Source organism: Pristis pectinata, chromosome 2 (assembly GCF_009764475.1).
Source record: "Pristis pectinata isolate sPriPec2 chromosome 2, sPriPec2.1.pri, whole genome shotgun sequence".
In the NCBI taxonomy this organism is placed as follows: domain Eukaryota; kingdom Metazoa; phylum Chordata; class Chondrichthyes; order Rhinopristiformes; family Pristidae; genus Pristis; species Pristis pectinata.
The window spans coordinates 49,940,876-49,967,043 of record NC_067406.1 but is presented as its reverse complement, the minus strand read 5'-3'; the positions used below and the strand labels follow the sequence as shown (position 1 = coordinate 49,967,043).

Below are 26,168 nucleotides of genomic sequence, written 5' to 3'. Positions count from 1 at the left end.
GCTTTTTGCAACAGCAGTACGGTACATTGCAAACATGACAAGGATAACATAAACTTAAATTAAGATAAATTATACATAACTTAAACAACAAAGTAAACATAAGGACATCTGTGCAAGTTGAGAGAGAGAAAAAAGAAACATAGTCCAAGGTAGTGTTAGGGTATTTCAGGTTGGTTCAAGAACCTGAATGGCAGTGGGAAGAAGCTGTTGTTGAACCTTGAGTTGTGGGTCTTCAGGCTCCTGCTCCTGGTGGCAGCATCGAGAAGAGGGCATTGCTCAAATGGTGGGGCTCCTTAATGATGGATGTTGTCTTCCTGAGACTTTACCTCTTGTAGATGCCCTCAGTGGTGGGGAGAGCTGTACCCATGATGGAACTGGCTGAGTCCACTACTCTATAGCCTCTTGCATTCTTGTGCATTGGAGTTTCCACACCAGGCTATGATGCAAATGGTCAGAATGCTTGCCACTGTCCATCTGTAGAAGTCAGTCAGAGTTTTTGATGGCATGCCAAATCTTCTTAAACTTCTAAGAAAGTAGAGACGCTGGCACACCACCTTCACAATTGTATCTGTGTGCTGGGCCCAGGATAGATACTCCAAGACATTGACACCCAGAAACTTGAAGCTGCTCACCCTTTCCACTGCAGACCCTTCAGTTAGGATTGGTGTGTGTTTGCCTGACTTTCCCTTCCTAAAGTCCACAATCAGTTCCTTGGTTTTGCCTGACGTTGAGCGCAGTTATTGTTACAAAGCCAGCTGACCTATCTCACTCCTGTACACCCCCTCGTAACCATCCATGATTCTGCCAACAACAGTGGTGTCATCAGCAAATTTGTAGATGTTTTCTTTCTGTTGAACTTCATAATAGGCCAATTCCCTCATCCCAAAATCAGTCAATGAGGACAGTGAGTTAAATTGGCTTGCATTCACTGGTATTAATGACTTGTGATCTTATTGAGACATACGTAATTCAGAGATGAGGGTGCCGAGGCAGCTGTTTCCTATAACTGGAGGGCACCAATAAAGGGGCCATTTAGGACTGACATGAAGAGAAATTTCTTTACCAAGAGAGTTGTGGATGCTGAATCATTGAGTAAATTTGAAACTGAGTCAGTAGACACTTTGAAATTTAGGGTATTGGGATAAGGGGAAAATGAGCATGAGCAACAGGATCATAAGACTATAAGAAGTGAAAACTGGAGTATTCACCATCTCGAGCTACCCCCACCATTCAATAAGATCATGGCTGGTTAAACATTCCTTATTAAATGGTGGAACAGGCTGAAGGGACTGTATGGCCTATCATTTTTCTTTGGTCTAATTATAAGTTGTTAAAAGTTTACAAGCAAACTTGTATTGCAATGACAATTGAAATCACAGAAAATCTGAAAGTCAACTAATTCCTCACATTTTCTAGTATGTTTTTGCATTTATAAAAAATCTTTTTGACCATTTGTGTGTCTTCTAATTTTTGACTCAACCAGTTGTCTGAACTCTCAGAACTTTCAAACATCCAAGTGAATTATTCGTAATATGTCATGTATGTTTTTCGGCTTTAAAACTTGCTTTTGATTTTCTTGGCTTTCAAGAATGACTATAATACAAGTTTGTTACAACTTAAATTAGTACAGGAAATAAAGGAAATCATACATTGAAAAATGAAACATTAAAAAAAGTTACACACTCTCAAATAGTTGGAAGGGTTGGATGGTGCCTTTTTTTTGTTATTGTTCCTTACCAGAATTTCAGAACTCAGAACATACTTGGCATTAAGTATTTAAGGACAAAGTCTTTTGATGGCAATTTAATGGATTCTTACCTCTTTTATTAAACAGAATGCTCTTTACTTGGAACTGACAGCAAAACTACTTGACACCAAAGAGCGGGCACTGTCATTTAAACATAATAACAACAAACATGCTCAAAGAGAAGCAGGTGACAGAATTAAGATTCTCCAGCAGGGTAAGGTTTATTAAATAATTTCGTCAAAGATTCTCTATGAAATCAAATAGATCACACATGCTTCCTGCTATGATTCTTCTCCAGAATGTACTTTATTTGAATTTAATAATTGTATGTTTGTGTGTGTCCTCTCTGGCCTGCATGTATTTATCTTTTTTAAATGAGATGCTTTGCCTCTTGTGATTTTACGTTCTTGATTCATATGAAAGTCAAAGGTCCCACAACATTATTCATACAAAAGCAGAGAAAACACGATTCAGATGTTTAAATGTGATAATATTGAGGAAAGCCAGAGCAAAGCTAATACCCATTATTAACCAACAGTTATAGTTGAATTGCTGGTATTAATGAAGTTCTTTTAGATATTAGTATGATTCTATATATACATAAACAACTGACTGACATTGTTATTTACAATAGCTGTGTTTCTGTATCCCAAAATTAAAGGGTTGGATCTTGCTGAAACAGTGAGTTTATCATCATCTCATTTCATTTCAATTTACTGAAATGAATATGAGCCTGTAGATCTAAATTAAGGGATATGGCATAAATACCAAATCATCATAATTTGTCAGTCAACTAACTCAGCTATATAATTTTTGCAAATAATGTCTTGTTCTTTAGGCCTTGTTTATTTGTAAGAACTTGTTTGATTTTCATATTAATTGATAATGAAGTTTGCCATAGCACCCTGTATACTTTCTTTACCACCTGATCTATCTGTGTTGCACCTTCGGGGATCTTTGGACTTGTACATCAAGGTCCCTCTGTTTCTCAACACTCTCTAGGGCCTACCATTCATTGTGTAATGTCCTACCTTTATTTGACCTCCCAAATGCATTACTTCACTTTTATCAGGATTAAATTACATCTTACCAGCTGATCAACATCTTCCTGTAGCCTAACACCATCTTCGTGGTGTTTTGGATAGTGAGCAGGATAATCTTGGCTAGTCAATAGTTAAACAAGTTGGATCAAGCTGGTTTTAAAAAAAGTAAACTATTAAGTTACAAGTAAATACTTGAAAGGCATAAAAATAGGACAAGGGAATGTAGGTTGTAAACAATGATTCCATAACATCAAAGCCTTCTGCAACTTTTTTGATGAATTGTTCTTGCTGAATTTTGTTGTATGTTAATAGAACTGAATCCTTGGGATCATTAGCACTCTGTAGTTTGACCTTATTCTTGCATTTACAATAAAGTGGTCTATTTTTTAACTTTGGTGTAGAGATTAAACAGTTGGAGAAACATCCTGCTTTTGATCCTTCAATAAAGATGGCAGACTTAAAAAAGAATGTCAAAAGCTCTACCCAACTTGCTGATGAAGCACGTGATGGTGCCCTTAATTTAAAATTGCTGGAAGAATCTGCACCGAAAGTAAAAGAGGAAAGTAAGTATCTGAATAGTGTCATATCTGTAATTCAATACTGTATTTCAGAACATATTTTGGAAATGGTATGGATTTTTAAATGATCTTGTCTTGTTAATCTTTCTAGTAAAACATGAGCCAAAGGATGTGCGGAACTTTGACTACACTTCACGAAGTTGGACGGGCAAATCTCCCAAGCAGTTTCTGATTGACTGGTGCCGGAAAAACATCCCCACTGGTCCTGCTCCTAGCTATCGCAAAATCCCTGTGGGTAGATTCTGGAAGTGTAGGTTTGTGTGTTTTGTTGTATATTTTGTGAGAATTGATAAAATGTATTATCTTACCAAAGCTTCACCCATCATTATAAATATGGTTCAAAGACAATTACTGTTTCACTCAGCCAATGCATTTTTGTTTTAATATTCAAAAAAAATTATAATAATCTAGTTGAGTATCACAATGATTTTTTAAAACAAATTTTACCCTTACTTTCTGTTCATTTTCTTTATCTTTCATGTATTCATTATTCTCCGTCTCTTTTTTTTACGACGAGTGTTTTTTTTGTTATCTTTCCTTCACCCATGTTCCTTGTATCTATTTTGGAGATGAAAGTTAGTTCTGCAAGCATAAAATTTTTATTAACTTCATTACCTGATACTGTCGCTGATGTAAGCCTTTATTTGATCTCTTTTATTTAATTGTGAAGTGCAAGTTGGTCTCTATTGTCATGAACCAGCAACAAAAGAAACACACTGAGCATGATTTAGTGTTAAAACTATTTTATTAATCACTACTTATGATAATACGTAAAATAAAAGTAAAAATGTTAGTATGTTAGAATTCAAAAATGTTAAACCTCGAACGTTAACCCCAAAACTAAACTCGTCGTGTGTGTGGGTGGCAAAGTCCAAAACTCCCAGTTCCGGAATGGTTCTTAAAGTTCAGTTCCGCAAGCCATAAGGTGAAACATGAGCAAGGGCTTCTTGAACAACCACCGTTGTCAGAAGATAAGACGTAGATGTAGAAAAACATAGAGAGAGTAAATACGAAATCCAAATGTTCCACGATGGAACCCCAAACGACACTTCAGTGTTTACTCGGTAGTGACTTCCTCACCCCGAAAAGCATCCGAATCGTGGTCGTCCACACATAAATACCTGTTTCCTTCTACAGGTCAGCAACAAAGTGAACTCCACCGGATTACTTCCAACTTCCATACATGGATTTCAGTGGCAGACACAGTTATTGTTTCTCATCCATCGATAGAGAAAACTAGCAGGCTGGTGTCTCTCTCCCTTCTCTCTCTCTCTCTCTCTCCTTCTTCTTCTTCTTCTTCTTCTGACTTCTTCAACAACGTCATTACGTCCTTTATCTTCTATTGACGTAAGCACGCCCCACACACACATACACACACTCTATCTTAAAGAGACTTTCACTGAGTCCGTAACACTATTAATAGTAAACTGTTGATGTAGTTCTAATTGTAAAAAAGCTTGTCGATTTTTATCACACAGTGGATAGTCCTATTTTAAAACAATTTTTTTAATACCTTCTCTCTTCGATGCAACTATTAATATTATAAGGGGTCTTTAAATTCTGTTTAAAGGGTCTTGGTCTGATCTTTTTTTATAAGAAAAATAAAGATGTTTATCAGGTTTATTATTTTAGACTTAAATGTTTAGAAAAGATATAAGCTGTGTTCAGCTTTGAGGCTGTAGTTATTTACTATTTTGAAAAGAGTTTTAGAATTTTGAATTTTAGCTGGAGGATGGCGGGAATGTTATTTTGAGATTCCCATCAATGGCATCAATCCATTAGAGGTCATTGTTTCACCAAGCTATTTAACCTAAGTTGTCTTTAGAGAAAGCTGCCTAAGTTGCTTCATAATAAAAAGGAGCAAGCATTTTAAGAGTTTCTGTGGAGTTTGAGCCTGGCTGAGCCAGAAAGCTGAAATGCAAGCCTATTGTTGGTTATGGAGGCTGGTTAGAGAACACTAGGCAGATGTTGGTGCATCAAGATTAAATTCAGTCCATTGTGAGATGCTGAACACAATAGTTGCTGGAAATTTGAAATAAGTGGGAATTCTGAAATACTTGGCAGACCAGGTTGCATCTGTGGAGGAAGGAAAACTGGTTCAGTGTTACAGATGGATGATCTTTCATCAGAACTGGCCTAGATAGTAGCTGGGGTGTGGTTTCTCGAGCTTACAGTGAGCTTCATTGGAACAGGCTGAAAGCAGTTCAGAGTGAGACTGGTATGGAGGATAAACGGGGAAGCAATTGGGAGTTCAGAATTGCCCATGCATCATCCTCTATCATAATGAGACCTCCTCTATGGGGGAGAAACCAAACACAGCTTGCAGTGCATCTCTTCACTCCATAACATTGGCAGTAACTTTTGCTTCTTCTTAGAATGCTTTTGTTCTCTGAGTCTTGACTTGAACAACTTTTTGTCCCTCATGCATCTTTCTTGTGTTTCTTCCATATTCCTTCATCTTTATCCTCTTTCTACTTGGGATTATTTCAGTTCCTATTTTATTGTCCTTGAGGCTCTTCAAATTTTGATGTTTGACTTCTTGGGCAACTTTCACCTTTCTTTAAAAAATAGACACTATCAATGAAGGCCTCTTTATCTTTGTAATAGTTACATGTGACTCTAATTTTATGCATTGTGTTCCCCTATTCTTTGTTTTTTTTCTTGACTATTATGGCACATGAAGGCTGTTCGGCCCATTGGGCAATACCATCTCACAGCAGACCAATTCCATCCATCCCATTCCTCTCTTGTATCCGTGTTTCATATGCTCATTAACTTCCCTTTGTTTCTTTTAGTTACTTAATTACACCGAGGTGTAATGTATAACAGCCGCGTAATCTGGCCGCACGTCATTTGGAGTGTGGGAGGAAACCAGTGCACCTGGCAAAAACCCGTGCAAACTCCACTCGGATAACAGTTGAGGTTAACATTGAACTCGGCGCCCCTGGAGCTGTGAGATTGTAGCAATTAACTGTTCTAATAAACATCTCTATCAAGAGTATTCAGCTTTTTATGCCATTGGATCTGACAGATGGTGGTTCTTGACTTTTTTCCTTTTTTTTAAGTGTAGTTTTAACCATTGCAATAAACTACTCACATGCTGTAGTGGGGCGGAAACAGTTCCAACATTTCTTAATATAAATCCCTTGCCTTTGTAATTCCAATGCATCATATCACTGGGCAAGTACCATCTGTTTGCTTGTGTGCTTCTGCTTTCTGCTCTGGTTTCCTCCAACATCCAGAGATGCACTGGTAAATCAATTGGCTGTTGTAAATTTTCTCTTCAGGGATCTGGTTTTCATCCTGATTTGGTGTGCATGCTCTAGGTATTCTCGTAAAACCCCATTAATATGGCACTCTTGGGAATCTGGTGCCAGACTGGTGGATTTTCTAGACTATTGGATCTATTAATATTTATCTTTTGTTAGATGGTACACGGTATAAGAAATTTTCTCGGGAACTCACTAAGACAATTTGAGTGAGAGAACCATCTCCCCTTTGTGCTAATAGGAATGGGGGATGTGATAAATGATATGATAATAGGAGCAAGGGACCCAAAGCTCTATGTGTCAAAGGAGCACAGGAATCAGCACCTAGTGAGCCAGATGCTGAACCATAGTGATTTCCAATTGGATAGCAGATTATCAGAGTTGTACTGCATTTAGGATAAATGGAACCTGGTATATCTAATTTGATTAATGTGGTCATGCCCTTTGAAATTCTTGGCAAACTTTTTCAGTGGAGGGGTAAAAGTTTTATATTAGAATGTTCTGGCATTAATCTGCTGTTAAATATTGTTTTTATTCAGCATACGAGTAAACCGACAGAAAGATGGAATACTTGAAGTGTGCCCCACAATTCTCACAGAAGATGGCATGCAAGCCCAACATTTGGCATCTACATTGGCTCTTTGGCACTTAGTAAGAGGACAGGTATGATCAAACATTAAACGTCCATTGGTAATGTACTTAAGAAGGCAGCATAATTTTTTCTATGCTTTAAGTACTTGAAGGATTTCCACTTGCAGCACTAATAGCCTTGGCACCTCTGGGCCATAAAGAGGTAAAAACAAAATTCTACCTCCTGATAGTTCTGCAGCCACTTGTTGAAAGTTGTACATGGATGTTTAACAAAGCTATGATCTGGCTTGGCTGTGCTGTTGGTTGTTAATCCTAAATGAGTATTATTTATGTGAATGGACAATCGTGTGAGGTACTGGAGAGTGCTTAACATCTGTGGAGCCATACATCCTCAAGGGTATTGTGGAGAAAAATCAGTGTCCAAAAATTGCATTTGACTGCAGTGAATCATGAATGCATTTTACTACGCTCTTTTCTGTTAGACTTTTATTTAATTGCTTCATTTCTTTATATATTGATTTTGTGGCTCCCTGTGAACATGTCATTGAATTCACTCTGAAATTAATTAGCAAACATATATACAACAAACCAATATTGCTCACAAATTGTGGCTCTAATTAAACTTTACAACAATCAACATTTAACATGTGGGTGATGCTGACCGGATTACATTTGTTGTTCATTACAAATTATGTGTAGAAAAGACGTGAAGGAACTTTTTAGTCCCTAATATTCATAATGTTTCCACAGTGATTTTATGCATCCCACTTCAGAGTACTGAATGATATTGTATACTGATGTATTACTTAGTGAGGAGATGTTTGTGAAGAACTTCCAGATTATGTCATTCATAGCTAAGCAGAATAATTATTTCAAATGGTTATACTCCAAATTTAACACTTTTTCAAAAAAAAACCTTTCAGGCTGTACATCAGTTGCTTCCGCCTACATATCGGGATGTATGGATTGAATGGAGTGAAGCTGAAAAGAAGAAAACTGAGAAAAGACGGATGGAAAAGAATAAACCACGTGAACAATTTATCAGCAGACTATTAAACACACTGAAACAGCAGCCATCTACTTGTGTTTCTGTGGCAGCAGAAGATCCAGAAGACTCCTGGGAGAATTTGATAACTGAAGATGACTTCCAAAGCTTATCTTTTGATAAAGAGGAGACAGATAATTTAGATTCAGCAAAGATTATTTTTAAAAATTTGCAGAGTTCCAGCAAGTTTCAAAAACATTTAAAAGGTAGACAGCTCTTACCTGTATTTCAACACAAAATGCAAATTCTTGAAACCCTGCGAAAACATCGAGTGGTGGTTGTGGCAGGTGAAACTGGCAGTGGGAAAAGCACTCAAATACCTCAGTTCCTGTTGGAAGATTTACTATCAAGTACAAATACTAAATGCAATATTATTTGTACTCAGCCTCGAAGGATTTCAGCAGTGAGTTTGGCAACAAGGGTTTGCGAGGAGCTTGGTTGTGAAGAAGGCCCCGGAGGAAAAGTAAGATACATAGTTCGGAGGAGAATAGAGACATCTTTTTAAAGAAAAAAAATAACTTTAAACTCTCCTTCTGTGATAATGCCATTTTTGAAGGAAATGACAATAAGGCCACTGAATTAATGATCAAGTTCCAGCGGGTTTAGCTTAGGAAGATAGGTGGATGAAAAAGCTAAGTGAGTTCAGGATTTTGATCATCTTAAGATACTAGGAAAGATGTTAGTGTGAGAGACTGCTGGGGCTTTTGCTTTAGGTATAGGACTGTAGTGAGGAGGCAGATGCAGGATCATGTACTAGTTCAGCCTGAAGGTTCACAAATGGCATTAATTGAAGTGATACTTATAAAAAGAAGTGGTTGAAAAGAAGCGAAGGATTGAAAGTAATAATGAGAAATGGGTGAGGGGGCTTTATTGGAGATCACAAGGCTTTATAGGAAATAGAAAACTTAGTCTTAGAATTACATACCCAGAAAATACAACGCATGTGGCATTTATGTTCTATTCAAGCCCCTTCTCTTGTTCTCATTTTACTCCAGCACCATAACCCTCTATTCTTGCTTCCCTTTATGTACACATACATTAGTTACTTTGACTACACGTTGTGGTAGGTAGCTATTTGCACACTTCAAGCCCTGCGTAAAGAAAGTCCCAAATTATCTATTTGATATCTTCACAATTATCTTGTTTTGATGGCCTATAGCACCATTTGTTTCTACAAATAGAAACACATTCCCTGTGTTTTTTGCTGTTTTAATTATAGTTTTTAAGAATGCTATTCAGTCATCTTTTGGCTTACTACTAAAGGAAGGGAACAGAGTTTCCCACAAGGTATAACCTTGCATTTCTGGTAACATCCTTGGAAATCTTTATGTCCATTCTCTAGAGCTGCTTTATGGGAGTTGCATTTGAGGTCAGAAGCTACAGAGAGTAGAGAAATCTTGGTGAAATAGAGGTGAAGATTGCAATATCCATTTTGTGTAGTAACCTTTTTCATTATGTTTTTAAAAAGAAAATGGGCCTGGAATTCTGAATGTAGCAAGTTGGCAATGAAATCTGTATCTGATGCACATCTCTGGACAATTTTCCATGGAGAAACAAGGATGCTTCTCAAGTCCACTTTCCTTACTATGCTGACTTTGAGATGCACCCCAGCTTTTATGTCCAGCTTTCTGATAAGCTCATTGTATTCATCAACTGCTGAGAGCAGCAAGGTACTAGGTCAAGGCTCCTGAACAATTGAAAGTATTAGTACCAAAGGTAGTTGTTTCAGAATGCCAACTCTTTTTACTTGTAAGAGCATAATTGTCATCCTAATAAGGGCCTTGGATTCTCCTCTTTTTACCTTGTTCAAAATAAGCTGCAGCATAAAAGAATGTTAGGTGTACTTGAACAGCATATTAGAGACAAGGTTACTACCCAAAATATAATTGACCCTGCACCCATATTTCAGAGAGGCTCATTGCCTTGCCATAGTGCTGTATGGTAGACCCAGTATAGATATAATGGGTCTCCTCCTAGGCCATAATGTCTCTTAGTATTTCTAATTCTTCAACTGATTTCAGTCATCTTGCATACATTTTTCCTATTAAGGCTTGTCCAGTGAGCTATCTGCAATTAGATGGGCTGGTAGTGATACAGGTACCTAGATAGAAAAGAAAATCTCCAAATAAGATTAACAATCTGAAACAAAATGGAAGAGTTAAACATGAGAAATCTCATAGATTCTAAATTCAAAGAGCTTAATCTTGCTTGCCCAGCACTATTCTTTAAAGAATGCAACATTTCAAATTAGCAGAGATGTTAGGTTCCTTTGGAAATTTTAATTTATTAAGGTCAAACATGGATGTGAATGTTACTGATTAAATGAATGAAAGGGTCAAAAGTGGACCAATGACAAAATAAAGGAGACATCGTGTTAAGTAACAGGCCCTGAAATGATTGTGGAGAGATCTGGCTTTATAGCCTTCATTTGTGGTTTTCAAATTAATTGAAATGAATTCTAGATCCAGAGGAGGCAGTTGAGATCTTCAGAGGAGAGTACAGTTTTAAAATCAAGATGTTTAATAATATGATAAAGAAATAATTCATTGCAATTATAGAAGCAATCCCATTGTCTCTTCAAATAGTTATGTTTTTTCAGATTTCCCTCCCATGACAAGGCCTTTAATCTTCCTAGGACTGATTACATTGAGCATGAGAACTCAACAATCTTTTACCCTTTTACATGTTTCACTAAATGAAGAAAATGTTGCAATTTAGAACTTGCATCTGTAATTGATAAGAGTCCCATGAAGTTGAGAGAAATATTTTGGTTTGTAACACTAAGTCACTGTCCTTGAATTTTATTCAATTGCTTTGAAAGATGTATTACGAAGTTTCTTCCTGGATGTTTACCCAGGGTTGATTGCTTTCTCAAAAGACAATCAATTAGATAGAATCCATGATGAGTAGATCCTATGTTTGACATTTTTAAACATTATCAATGGATGCTTTTATTGCCCATTCCTAATTCCCCTTGTAAGAGTATCGATGCACTGCTTCAGTCCATCTGGTGAAAGTGCTCCCACAATATTGTACCAGGATTAAGATTGAGTGCAGGAACAACAATATATTTCCAAGATATTATGTAGTTTAGAGGGAAACCTGTTGGTGGCAATATTCACATGTACCTACCTCTCGGTGTTAGAGGTCCCAGATGTGGGTGATGTTCTCAAAATAATCTGGGTGAGTAACTAGTTCATTTTGTAGAAAATTCACACAAGCTGCAATGTACTAAAAGCAAATGTTTAGATTGATAGTTGGGGTGCAAAACAAGTGATCTACTTTGGAATGATGGTGTTGAGCAACTTAAGTGTTGTTAGAGTCATATTTATCTAGGCTTAATTTCTCTATATTGCAAATAAGTTTCATTTTGTCGATCAGATTATCAATATCTGTGTTCTTGCAGCCAGAGTATTTATGTGACTGGTCTAGTTTAGTTTCTATTCAAATGGTGAGTAGATTTTTATGGTAGGGAACTCAGTAATAGTATTGAATATCAAGAGAAGGTGGTTATTTTGTAGGAAAAGGTTATTGATTGCATTCAAAACAGTTTATAATTTCTAGGCTAGATTTATGCTTTAATTCACAAATAGCAAGAATACTTGCAAAGGACCACTTTATAAAATATGCTTAATATCTCCATTTGTAGAACTCTCTTTGTGGTTATCAAATCAGACTGGAAACAAAAGTTGGAGAATCATCTAGACTTCTATACTGCACTACAGGTGTTCTGCTGCGGAAACTACAACAAGGTGGACTTCTTACCAGTGTGACCCACATAATTGTGGATGAGGTTAGAAAATGTTATTTGAAACGTTTTACTCTGTTTCTGGGTCATAGAAGTATATTATGCTGTGATTTGAAGTAGTTTAGATACAAATTTTCATGTCAAGATTAACCATAGATTAGAAGTAGTAGCAGGAGTAGGCCATTTGGCCCCTCAAGCATTCTCAGCCACTCAACAAGATCTTGATTGATCTTCTACTTCCACATAATTTTCCTCACCTTTTCTGTGATTCCTGTAATATCTACTGATCTCTATTCTAATTAGAATCAATGATTGAGTCTCCACATCCTTCTGGGGTAGAGAATTCCAAAGATTCACCACTGGGATCTGCACTGTGGCCGGATGTGTGTCCACAACTCTGTCTCTGTCACAACAGTCTGGACCCCTGGCTCTCATTTCAGATTAATGAGTGAACCAGGTGCTGAATCATCACAATTTTTGAACAATCAGATGCTGGATAAATGGAGTTTTATTGTATATCCTTTTCAGATAAGAAGACAAAATTTGTACAGAATACCATAGCTGTAGTCTCACCAAGATCTTGCATAAATGTAGTAAGACATTTTTGTTCTTGTACTGAAATCCTCTTGCAATAAAGTCCAACATACTATTTGCCTTCCTAATGACCTTTTGCATGAAAGCCCTTCAATGGCTTGTGTACAAGGACACCAAGGTCCTGTTTGATATTAAACCTTTCCTAATTTCTCATTAATTAAAAAGCACTCAGCATTTCCACTTTTGCTACTGATGTTGAAGTGTATTTTTTCACATTGTATTTTATCTACCATGTTGTTGCCTACTCATTCAGCTTGCCTATATTCCCTTTCAGTCTCTTTATATTCAGTTACATTCTCACTTTTGGGTCATCAGCAAACTTGGCAATATGACATTTTGGTCCCTTCAGCCAAATCAATGAAATGATGAATGTTTGGGGCTCAAACACCAATTCCGCAATACCCCATGAGTCACAGCCTGTTAAGGGGCATCACTCAATTCACAGTGAGTATATTGCCCCCAGTTCCATGTGTTCTCACCTTGCTCACCAATGTCCTATGTGAACCTACTAATAGCCTGAATATCTAACTATACCGCATCCACTGGTCCTCAACAGCTCTACTAGTCACATCCTCAAAGAGCTCCAATTGGTTAGTCAGATGTGATTTCCCTTTGATAAATCCATGTCGATTGTGCTCAAAAATAGTTTCTTTGTCTTGACATTACATCCTTTGTGATAGATTTAAGCATCTTCCCTCCAGATGTCCTCTGTCTCTCTGTCTCTCTGTCTCTCTGTCTCTCTGTCTCTCTGTCTCTCTGTCTCTCTCTTCTGCGTGCATCCCCCCCCCCCCCCCACAACCTTTCTTAAATGATGGAGTCATATTTGCAATCTGATCTGCAAGAACTTTTCCAGAATAGAGAATTCTGAAGGATGATCACCAGAGCATTCACTTTCTCTATACCCACCTCTTTCAAAACTCCAGAATGTTGTCCATCAGCTCCATGGGATTTATCAGTTTTCAAACTAATTAAGAATTGTATTGCAATACAGCATAGAAATAGTCCTTTCAGCCCACCATATCCATGCTGACCATCAATTACCTATGTATATTAATCCCATTATCAGCACTTGGTTCGTAGCCATAAGTGCTTGTTTAGATACTTCTTAAATGTTGTGAGAATATCTGCCTCTATCGCTCACTCAAGCAGTGTGTTCCAGATTCCAACCACTCTTTGGGTGAAAACGTTCTTCCTTAGATCCCCCGTAAACCTCTTACCCTTAAAACATGTCCTCTAGTTTTAGGTGCCTCTGCCATGGGGAAGTTTCTTGCTATCTATCCTACCTGTGACCCTCAAAATTTTGTATACCTCCTAAGTTCCCCTCAGCCTTCTCCACTCCAATGGAAATGAACCCAGCCTATCCAGTGTCGTCTCATAAATGAAATGCTTCATCCCAGGCAACATCCTGGTGAATCCACTCTGCATCCGCTCCAGTTCAATCACATTCCCAATGTTGAAAAGTGTTTGGCATGACTTATGGCCATATACCATATTTGGCTCTGTAAATGAAGGTGACTCCAAAGGCTTTAAAAAAAAAATTAGATGAGAAGTGGGAAAGAGTAGATTTGTTAACTACCTAAAGGGTATGCACATTGAAATGACAAAGGATCTACATAAAACTGACATTGTGTAATGATTAATTTGCACAGGGTGAAATCTCTGGTAACCTGTCAGTGAAGAGGTGGTCTCCATTGTTATGAACTCCACTGAAGGCACCCATAATGTTGGTGGCAGTAATTGTAAAAAAAACAGCATAGATTGGCTTGATCAGAGGATAAAAATGGGAGATCGGTATTTGGGGTTCTTATTGCAAAAATGTTTCATAACTAAGCCAGAGATCGAGTGTCTGAACAACTCAAGAAGACCAAACTGAACTTCACGAAGCAAATAACTCATAAAGGAAAATTTGCAAATGTGAATGAATTCATTAAATATTTACTTCAATGTTTAATCTAGTTTCATAATTTTTCTTTATAATGCATTAGAATATTTTGGATGTTAAATATTGCCAACAAGTAGTAATTATAATCGAAATTTTTCTGTAATCTGAATCCTGGAAATTCTTGGGGAATTGAGCTGGAGTCTTCCACTGTAATTGATATTTTTAGGAAACCATGGCATCTTGATGCCCGAGATGGAAGAGATATTTAACAATTTTGAAGAATCAGGTAGTCCCTCTATAGTATGAATATTGTACTCCCATTTAATAATTTTGTTCACTCTTTGATTTCTTTGGTGATGCTTTGTTGCAAAACATTGTCATGTATGTTTCTACAATTAGCTTTTGGTGAAAAATAGCTGTTGCCTACACAGATTTTCTGATGACCCCATTATATATTATAGGTTCACGAGAGAAGTGTTCAATCTGATTTTCTGTTGATCATTTTGAAGGAGATAATGCAAAAACACTCAAATCTGAACCTGGTTTTGATGAGTGCAACTGTTGACAGTGATAAGTTTGCTAATTACTTTGGATATTGTCCTGTTATCAATATTCCTGGAAGAATTTATCCAGTGCAGGTAAGGATGAAGAATGTTTGGTGCTTTATTTTACCTTGTGGATTTCCATATGTTGACAGACTGTATTTGTATGTAATATTTTAAGTTGTGTTTTAAATTTAATTACTGTAGACTCCTTAGGAAAATTTACTGCTTTTACACTGGTGCTCTTTAAATTTAGATCAACTTAAATTTTTCTTCCACAATTCTATGCAGGTTTTTCACTTGGAAGATGTGATAGAAGAGACTGGCTATGTTTTGGAAAAGGATTCTGAATATTACCAGCCATTTTCTGAGGAGGAGGAAGAAATTAATTTGACCGTTACTGACAAAGGAGGAAGAACATATCAGCATCAGGTTGTGCATGGATTATTTGTGACTGCCCGAGTATATGATGTTCATTATCGCCTGATGCTGTGATGTATATGACTTGAAATAGTAGATGATGCAGAATTATCTTCTCGGGCAGCACCTTGCTTCCACTCTGATTTTGTGGGTTCTGAGGTACTAATGAGGTCAAAGTGGGAACTCTTATTTCTTCCCCAGATGAGGCAGGACGTGGCTAATTGTGCAGACAAGTGCGTAGTTTTTGAGATGGTGGATTTCTTCTGCTATTTATGCAGGGCTTCGGCATGGCAACAAGATTCACACTACCATCCAGAATGCTTCTTCTCTGCATCGAGGTTCATGGGTATCAATGTGAATGTTGCATGGAAGCTTTGAAACTTTTTCTCTGTCCTCCTGGCAATCTCCTCCCACAATAGAGCTTGGAATAGTGTGTCTGTTTTGGTAACAAGGCATTGGAGCAAGACGACCCATCCAACATGCGCATTGAGAATAAGTAGGACCCCAGTACAGGGGATGTTAGTGTGGGAGAGGAGACTGATGTTGGTTTACAATTCATTCCACTGAAATTGGATTTTGTGGTAAGAGCACTGGTAATCCAGGTCTACAGAAGCATGTAGGATGGCAGGGATCATGAGTTCTGTACCAGGTCTTCAAATAGTCTTCCTCAATTGACAAAGGCTGTGCTGACATATTGAAGGGATGTGAATTTTATCATCAACGTCTGCCTTTGTTGAGAGGTGGTACCTGAGAAATGGGAAGTGGTTCATGTTTCCAGGTTTTTTTGTTGTGAAGCTTGTTCCACTCTGGTCCTTGCTGAATTTTAGTCTGTTGTAGATCCATTAGTATCGTGCTTTACATGCTGTCATGGAGCAAATGTAAGATGGAGTTAATTTCTGTTGGCAGCAAGGGATGGAGAGGGGAAGATGTGCTTGGTTGTGGGGTCCCCTTGGAGATGGAAGTGGCAGAGCATCTGCAGTTCTTTGTTTCTCCTAGTTCTCGACTCTAACTGAGGAAATACCCTCTTGTTAATCCCCCTCTATCTTGTCAATCCCCCTCAGGATCTTCAGAAATTATCAGCAAGGTTTTTTTTATTCTTGTTAATAATCACTTTTCGAACAAATAATCTAGAAAGAGGATATTAGCCTGTGTAAATCAGTTTCTTTGTAAACAAATAATTGGCTATGATCTTCCTGCTTTTGAGGGTAAGCAAGTCACATCTGGGATTCATTTAACCTTTACTATATGCGTAGTAGTGGAAGATAAATAGTTTGGGCAAATTAATATATTTGTCAAGTTAATGCTCAATATATAGGGCATTACTAACTAGCCAGCTTGTCTTTTTACTAGTTACTGGAAAGTTTTAAATTCTTTCATTCAGCCATGGTGTCCATTTGGGCAATGCTTTTGAAACTGAATGAGTAAAGAAAGCTGCAATGACATGTATTGTTGAAAACAGGCCTGCAAAGTTACGTCAGAGCCAACCACTTTAATGATGCCTTGAGCATCAAATGGAAATAAACTCGAGTAGGTGAGTCAACTGGACTAGTTTATTTGATTAAGATGGCTATGTGTGGTTTTGATGCAAGAATAAAAATGTTCGTGTATGTCCATAACATTGTTTAAAGTAACTGCAATATAATGTAAAATTACAATTATGAAAGTTCCAATTTTAGAAGGTGTAAATACTGACAATTGTTTTCTCTTTCGTTTTCAAATGCTCATAAATTTTTAATTAGTCACTGTTAATATCCATTTCAGGAACATTTTGTTAAAGACCTCATACCCAGCCAGTATTTGACACCTGACCTTGAACAGTACAGTACTCGTACACGTCATGCTATTCAGTGCATGCATCCAACTAAAATAAATGTGGATCTCATCCTGGAGCTGATTAGCTATTTGGGTAGGTGAAAAAAACAAATACTTCGTGTCATCTACTATAACAGTTACTCCTGCTGTTGAACTTGGATGTTCTCCACTGCATATGCTGCTGGCCAAGCATTTCTTTTGTTATTTGTCTCTAACAATCACAGCATTTTTTAAAAATTTCTGAAAGTATTTACTTACTGAAAGTGAAGCAGTGTTGGTTTTGTTTAAAAAGCAAGTGCAGGTTTAAATGTTTCTGTTTTACATTATGGTTACATCTGACAAATTCTAATTTATTTTAATATTTTGTAACTCCAATAAAAATCTCCAACTGCTGCAAGAATCTGATTTGAAGTTTATTGTTAATTGTAGATAGAGATGATCAAATGATTCTTTTGTTGTAGACGCAAGAATATTTGGAAGTAGTTGTATGGGCTTGACTAACATAAATGTGATAATTATTATAACTTTATTTTGCAGACAACATGTTCATAAGTAGGTGTAAATTACTTGCCACTGGCATGTGTAAATGGGATTTATAGTACAGCATGGTTACATGTGACAAATCTTAGCTTGGGTATCACACAGCCTTTGTTTCAAGTACATCAATAAATTGGTTTTAGCAGTAAATGAATGTATGAAAAATACAGAAAAATACCAAATTGTCTACCTGGCTTCTCTGGAACACCTTGCATAATTTTGTACAACTCATTGGAAGCTAGGCAAAAAGCATCTAGAGTCACCTGGTAGTCTAGTGGGGAAGTGGATCCCGTAGCCACAGAGGTTTATTCAGAAGATTGAAGTTTTCTGAAGTCTCTCTCAAATCAAATTGGTGATTTTTTCTTTAAAAAGGGGAAGAAATCCTTAGCAAGGTGGTAAGGTTATTGTGGAGGTAAAGTGTTTTTGATTTTTCCATATGTTGACCTGGAAGAAGTTGCCATTTATAAAAAGAAAAGATTTTGGGCAAGTAGAGTGAAATAGTGGAGATGGGTTAAAAGCGTAACTCCAAAGCTTGGATATGTAGGTGAAACCTGATTGCTTTTATGTAGAAGATGTATCATTGCACACCATATAAAGAAGGGGACAAACATTTGATCTATCAAGGATCTTGGAAATGAAAGCAGGAATTATAATGCAAGTCTGATGTTGACTGGATGATATTGCCTTTTCAGGAAGAAGTAGCCAGTACAGAGCAATTGATGGTGCGGTACTAGTATTCTTACCAGGTCTGGCTCATATTCAACATCTTTATGATCTTTTAACTACAGACAAAATGTTTCAAGATAGGAAAAGGTAAAGTATGTTTCCATTGTCTGTTTGTTTTCAATATCTGGGCAAGAACATCTAAAACATTTACGGTCACAGAAGTTTATTAGCTAATACTCAGCTAAAAGCTGACTCATGCTTTTTGGTTATTAAATTGCACCCCCCACCCACTGGGGTTATTTCCCCGATGACCTGGGATGAGAAATTTCTGACTCTACATGGAATTGCCACCTGGCAGATGTTTTTCTGACTTTCTGCTTCCAAATAATAGCTGCCATGCGCAACATATGACCCATGGACCAGTGCATGTATCTGTCTGGGTTGCAAGCATTTGCCATCCCTTCAGCCCCTTAGTCCTATCTGGTTGCTCACCATGACAATTACCATGTAAAATAAAATTTGTCTTGAATGCTGGCAGACCATCGAAAGATAGGCCCTTATTGGGTGTTTTGGGCAACCAGGCAATATTAATTGGAGGAATTAAAGTAATTATTACTTGACAACTTTGGTTTGCACCCTCTCTCAAACAGTCCCTGCTCTCTCTCCACTTTCCCCTCTCTTTATAACTTAAAATGCTCCTGTCTTCTAACTTTTCTATTTTTAATGAAGGGTCCTCAACCAGAAACATGTATTCTGTTTTCCTCCCCGTTGATACTGCTTAACTTGCTGAGCAATTCTAGCTTACTGTTTTTGTAATGATTTTAATATGTTGATTAAGAGACAATTACAGCAAAATCCCAGTGTATCTTTCTCAAATGTTTACAGCAGCTCTCTGTTAGGAACTTCAATTTTAGGAAAAATTGATAGCATCTTCACAAACTCTTTTCTGCCCACATGACTAAGAGTTGCTCACTTTGCAGACAGTACACAATATAGTGCAAATTTTAGTGTTCAGATTTGGAAAGCTTGAAACTTGAGTCTTTGTGTGCTTTTTCATCAAGTAAAATAGGTAAGAACTACAGGCCATTATAGAGACATTGGGTGTAGATACACCCCAGGGAATTGTGTGCAGAAAAGCTGCAAGGGGAGAACAGCAAAGAATCAAAGAGAGAGCACGGAAACAAGCCCATCAGGTCACTCGGTCCACACCAACCATCAACTACCTATTTACACTAATCCTCCATCAATCACTTTTTTTTATTCTCCCCACATTCTTATCAGCTCCCTCCAAATTCTACCACTCACCTACACACTAAGGGCAATTTACCTGGTCAAATAACCTACTAATTCACAAGTCTTTGGAATGTGAGAGGAAACCAGGGGACATGCAAGCTCCACACAGACAGCACCCAAGGTCAGGATTGGACCCTGATCTCTGAGGCAGTGGCTCTACCAACTGTGCCATGATGCTGCCCCACATGGCTGGTCCAGACCACATTTGAGAGGAGGAGTTGGAGCACGAGAGGTGGGGGTGGTAGAGAAAGAGATGCTAGAGCTTGCTCACTCACTCTCTCATGTCCTTTCCCTCACTTACTTATTTTGCTCTTGCTCGCTTTCTGTGGTGCCTCTCAAATTGAGTAGCAGCATGCGTAGAAGTCCTTATCTGAAATCCTGAGTTCAGTAGGGCCGATTGGTTAAGTAAAATCTAGGCACAATGGTGGGAGAGGCCTGACGATTGGATCCAACATCAAGAAAAGCTCCATTTGACAGAATGGCTGAAAATCCAACATCCCACACAACATGTACATATGTATATAATTCACACCCACATTTAGGAACCTTCAAAATATTCCTAGTAAAAAAAAATTAGGGTATTTATCAGGGGTCTTGGGAGAAGTTCCCTTCTATTATTTGAATAGTGCTGTAGAGCATTTTTATTTTCATTTAAAAGGAAAGCTGGGGCCAGTGACATTGATGTACTTCCTCAGTACTATACTGGAGTTCTTTTTGCATTATTTGCCCAGAACACTGGAATGGGCATTGAACATATAATTTTACAGACAGGAGTTTTTCTCTTTTGTTAATACGATTGAAATTGAACATGATGTTCTAATTTTTGTTCTGATTATTTTACTAAAAGCATTAACACAACCTTAGCCATGTTCTTGTTCTGCTTCCATGTATTTCTAAAAATACTTTATCACATCAACTAGCTAATTCTACAGTTTCTAGGTTCAAAGATTATTTCCTGGGTTTCAGTAGGCTAATTACATACAGTTCATTGTTTTGGAGCAAAAAAACTACAGATGCTGGAAATCTGAAATACAAATAGAAAATGCTGGAAGCACCCAGCAGATCAAGCAACTCAGAGTACTTCCAGCACTTTGTGTTTGTTTTAGATTTACAAGCCAAGGATGCTCTTTGTTGTCCTCTTATGCTGTCCTCCAATTTTTTGATATCTGTTGACAATTGGATTTTTAATTTCCCAGCTTGATGCACAACATTCTGCAGTTATTTTCTAGATTCTTTTTCACAAATTAGTGTATGTTCCTTCACTGCAAGTTATCACATAGCTCCATACATTTTAAGCAAAAAACAAACTGCTGAAGGAACTCAGTGGGTCGAGCAGTATCTGGGGTGGGGGTGGGAGGAATTGTTGATGTGTGTTGAAACCATGCATCGGAACGCATCAGCACCACTCCCCTGCAAACACCCCAAAAGATGCTGCTCGACCCCCTGAATTCATCCAGCAGTTTGTCTTTTGCTTCAGCTTCCATCATCTGCAGTGTCTTGTGTCTCCAAACATTTTAATTTGCTGTATGATTTTTAATTTGGCGGAATACAAATAGTGAGAGTGAGTAATGTATAATCACCAGTGTGGTAAGACTGTGTGGAATTTGGAAGAATGGGTGTTTTTTTTTGGAGAAAATAAATGGATATTGATTTTTGGGGTGAAATTGGTGGGTTACTGTATCATTATCTTTGTTACCTTTCCTTGTTCACTCCCTTCCCTCAAATGAACTTGATGGTTTTTTTATTTGGCTCAATTTTTTTTCATTCTTGGATGATACCAACATGTAATTTTATTTTTATGTTGCTAAATTTGTAGGTACAAAGTGATTGCTTTGCACTCTATCCTTTCATCACAAGATCAAGCTGCAGCCTTCACAGTCCCACCACCAGGAGTTAGGAAGGTAAGTGGAACAGTCATTCTATCAGAATCTGGTTTCTCCTCTTTTTTTTAATGATGTGTGGAAATAGAGGTTGTAACAACATATAGATATTTAGATGATTGTCAGTGGCTGTGTTTGCTTATGAATATATTAGTTCTTTATAAGAGAATGCAATTGCAACTTAAGCAAAGGGAAAATTCAACAACTTCCAATTAAACAACATTAACCTAATATGTATTTTCTCACTCTTTGGGAGTTAGAAATAGAAAGAATCCCAGAGGAGTTGCAATATCCTCAGACTTTGAGGACCCTTACCAACATTCCTCTTGTGTAGGCTGATTTACTAAAAATGCTTTCCACAATATCAGAGAGTTATTGGCATAGAGGAGGCCATTCCTGATATCAATTCCATGCCAGCATCCAAACAGTCCCATTCCTTTACCCCTGTTGCCATGCAAGTGTATTTCCCACTAGAATTTATCCAATTTTGTTTTGAGATCATTGATTGTCTCTGCTTCCACCACTTGCAGGTGGCGAGTTCCAGCTCATTACCATTCTCTGCATAAATAAGTTGTTCTTGATATCGCCCCCTGTATCCCATAATCCCAAACCATCAGCTTCTATGGACAGATTTTTCTTTGTCTGCATGACCTAAATATGTCACAGTTATCGAATCTACCCCCAACTTCCTTTGCTCTACAAGTGCTTTAAGTGTTTGGTTTACTTAAAGTGGGAGAATTTGATGTTCATGCCATTAGGCTGAAAGGTCCCAAGACAACAGCGCCTCATTTTCTGTCTTGGGATAGACTGATACTTTAGATACAATTCACACCATATTCACTAGCACCTGATGCAGCAATGCTCTCTTCCTAAGAGTGTATGGGTTAAGGACTTCCTCTTAAAAATATTTCAGAAATTGATGCATTTTCTTATAAGAAGCTGACTCAGTCTGTGTGCCTCAATGGTCATCCCATGAAATAGAACTATTTTATCACCATCACTATCTAATGACTCTTAAGGCCTCATTTGCTATTGAAACCAGAAGGATGAGCAGCAAACCTGTTTGTTTTGGTCATTAATGGTGATGCTTTCACCTTTGTCTACAAGATATAATTATTTGCTTTGATTTCTGCTCATCTTAACGGTTTGAAATGCATTGCAATAAAAGTAATCTTTTTTCCAACAATATTAAATATTACTAAGGTTGTAATTTAACATGGCATATAACATATCTGGGGATGAATGATACTGAAGGAATGGGTTAAACATGACATGGATGTCCATTGGGCAGGAATGGAATTGGTACATTGAATTAGAGTTAAGGGTCATTTATTGGTTCTAAGTTCAAAAAATGTATCAAACAAATCATATGCTATTGTGGCCAAATAAGAATTTTTTTGTCACAACTAATGGCATTATGTAGATATGGTAGTATAAATTAAAACCTAAAGCACGAAAGATATGAAATTCTTTGCACCTGATTATTTAATTGTCTAATCTTTCACTTTCAGATTGTGTTGGCAACAAATATTGCAGAAACAGGAATCACTATACCTGATGTCGTTTTTGTCATTGATGCTGGAAAGACTAAAGAAAACAGGTTTGTTTAGGATGTATTATGTAGTCAACATTCTTTTAATTACTAATTAGATTGTAGCTGCTTTTCAGATTTTGTAGTTGAATGATACTTTTAAAATATTTTAAAAATTAATATTGTAAAGCAATATTGCTGCACACAACTCATAATTTTTGTCATTAAATCGGTTACTAATTGGTTCTGCAACGTTCATCTGAATTAAATATTACGTTAGCAAATACAGAATTTTTTCAATATCTTATAAAATTGTAGATCATATAATGTGTTTATATTAAATTTTGTAGATATCGTGAAAGTAGCCAAATGAGCTCATTGGTAGAGACATTTATCAGCAAAGCCAATGCACTTCAGAGGCAGGGTCGAGCTGGTCGTGTCCGAGAGGGATTCTGTTTTCGTTTGTACACAAAAGCAAGGTGAATACATGAAAAATATATAATATTGATCATATCTGAAAGGGTAATATACTTTATTGTCTGAGAGTGTTTTTCGATCCTAATTTTTGAAATGTGATATTTTAGCAAAGTAACATCTCCTGTAGTAATGCTACAGGGCAAGAAAAGCAACTGGACGAACAAAGGAGCACAGGAGCAAAATATTTATTGGGAAGGGGGGGAAAAGCATGACAGAACCAAGACTATAGATTGGAAGCCAGAGGATGACAAGAAGTCCATATTAAATCAGGGATAAGCAAATCTTTCTACCTTTTACAGGAGTTTTAAGAAGTGTTCTTGGGGGGGCAGGGGGGATATGCAATATCAGAAGTGTAGGCTTGGCTTTGACTCGAAGTTAGTGACTTGTTCGACAATATTTTTGTGCACGTAAAGCACATTGACCCTATCTGTCCTTGTGCATAGTTATACTTGATTTACTTGTCATGTCCTATATTATTTCAAAGCATCACATTTTCCGGGTTACAAACAGTTCACAGGAACGAACCCTGTCATAGCCTGGGAGAACATGGAGATTGAATTGCTGGTAATCATTAGCCATCTTCAGAATGTTCCAGTAAGCAGAGTGAGACTGGTATGTTATGGGTGTGACTTGCAGTGCAGTGCTTCCCATAGCACTTCATCCACATATTTTGGAAGTTGACCATTGGGTTGAGCTCCTCATTCAGGAAACAGACAGGTGTACAATATTAGCTGAGAATTAAGCAATTGTAAGAGTAAAAATATGTTTATAGTTTTGTTAAATTAGTATATCTGAGACCTAAGTTAGCCATTGAATTTATTGCATTTTACGCAATGTTTTGTTGCTTATTCTTTGAACCCTTCTGAAGCTTGGAGTTTGATAATTTTGTTACATTGCACGGAATGAGTGCTGGTCAATTAACAGATTTTTTTCTTTAATTTCAGTTAATTCATTTTTTAGACAATGGACACTATAGTCATAGAGTTATACAGTTTGGAAACAGGCCCTTTGGCCCAACTGGTCCATGCCAACCAGGATGCCCCATCCAAGCTAGTCCCATTGCCAGTGCTTATTTGCATTTGAAAATCTTTTAATTGTGTAGAAAGGTTTGCTTTGAAACTTCATAATATCTGAAATTATTTTTGCTATTACGTTTCCATTACGAATGGTTATTTTTAAATTGGGACCCGTTTTTTTTAAAGAAATGATGTAATTTGCTTTGTTTCTCCAGGTATGACAGTTTCATAGATTACTCTGTCCCGGAAATCTTACGAGTACCCTTGGAAGAGCTTTGCCTTCATATTATGGTAATGTTTACTTAGACGAATTTCAGATTTTAAATGATGCTAAGAGGGCCCTTTACTGTACAGTTAGGGCATCACTGTGTAATTGAATATCGATCTATTCAAATGAATATTTACATGAAAATATTTAAATCTATTTCATGCTAATGCAATACCATGCTAATCTCTAATGCAAATCTACATTCTGATGTTGGATTTATTTTGGAGTTCTCTAAATTATTAACGTGGATTAAAGTAATAGAAGAAACAACAATGTCAAGGTGATGTGTCAGTGCTGATGGGAATGTGAGAGGAAACTGAACACTTGGAGGAAATCCATTCACTCACAGGGAAAACATGCAATAACTCCACGAGGACAGCCCTGGAGTCGCTGGAACTGAGGCAGCAGCTCTACAAGCTGTGCTGCCCCCCCCCCCCCCCCCCCCAGCTAAATGAATCAAAGTAATAGGCCTGAACATCCAATTTGCATGTAGATGGTTACTGCCTTAAATGCTATTACTTGTCATTACTTTGGGTTGGAGGATTAGCTCATAGAATGCTGACTTTCTGAATTCCCGCTTACTGATGATAATGTCATACAACACCAATCAGCTCACCTTGTCCATGCTGATTATTGAGTACTTATCAATACTCATTTAATTTACCACCCTTGGTCTAAGGCTTCTGTGCCTTGGTGATTCAAATACTTGTCTAGATACTACTTAAACATTGTGAGAGTACTTGCCTCCACCACCCACTCAAGGCAGTACATTCCAGATTCTGACCACTCTTCAGGTGGGAAAAAGTTCTTTCTCAGATTCCTTCCAAACCTCTTACCCCTCACTCCAAGTCTATGCCCTCTAGATATAGATACTTATGTTATTGGGAAAAGTTTCCTACTATGTAACCTATCTAAGTCTGTCACAATTTTGTATACTTCTATCAGATCTCCCTCAGCTTGCTCCATTCCAATGAAAACAAAACCAGTCTATCCAGTCTCATAACTGAAACCTTTGTCCCAGGCAACACCCTGATGAATCTCGTCTGCACCCACTCCACTGGAATAACATTATTCCTATAGTGCCGTGACCAGATCTATACACAGTACTCTAACTGTGGTCTAACCAATGATCTATGAAGTTGTTCCATAACCTTCTTGCTCTATATTGTATGCCCCAGCTAATGAAGGCAAGTATTCCTTATGCCTTCATCACCACCTTATCTACCCGT

At 37.4% G+C, this 26,168-nt stretch overlaps 1 protein-coding gene across 2 annotated transcripts in view; it reads left to right on the top strand.

Moving 5' to 3' along the window:
- Positions 1 to 26,168, top strand: part of dhx29 (DEAH (Asp-Glu-Ala-His) box polypeptide 29) — a 50,556-nt gene that overhangs the window by 9,847 nt on the left and 14,541 nt on the right. For both annotated transcript variants that reach the window (XM_052045880.1, XM_052045890.1), the window contains exons 7-20: positions 1,835 to 1,961; positions 3,192 to 3,353; positions 3,460 to 3,622; positions 7,177 to 7,300; positions 8,152 to 8,736; positions 11,923 to 12,066; positions 14,959 to 15,135; positions 15,331 to 15,471; positions 17,221 to 17,365; positions 18,501 to 18,621; positions 21,584 to 21,668; positions 23,159 to 23,247; positions 23,529 to 23,657; positions 24,887 to 24,962. In XM_052045880.1, the coding sequence (XP_051901840.1) occupies positions 1,835 to 1,961; positions 3,192 to 3,353; positions 3,460 to 3,622; positions 7,177 to 7,300; positions 8,152 to 8,736; positions 11,923 to 12,066; positions 14,959 to 15,135; positions 15,331 to 15,471; positions 17,221 to 17,365; positions 18,501 to 18,621; positions 21,584 to 21,668; positions 23,159 to 23,247; positions 23,529 to 23,657; positions 24,887 to 24,962 (2,268 nt within the window). The remainder of the gene's footprint in view (positions 1 to 1,834; positions 1,962 to 3,191; positions 3,354 to 3,459; positions 3,623 to 7,176; positions 7,301 to 8,151; positions 8,737 to 11,922; positions 12,067 to 14,958; positions 15,136 to 15,330; positions 15,472 to 17,220; positions 17,366 to 18,500; positions 18,622 to 21,583; positions 21,669 to 23,158; positions 23,248 to 23,528; positions 23,658 to 24,886; positions 24,963 to 26,168) is intronic.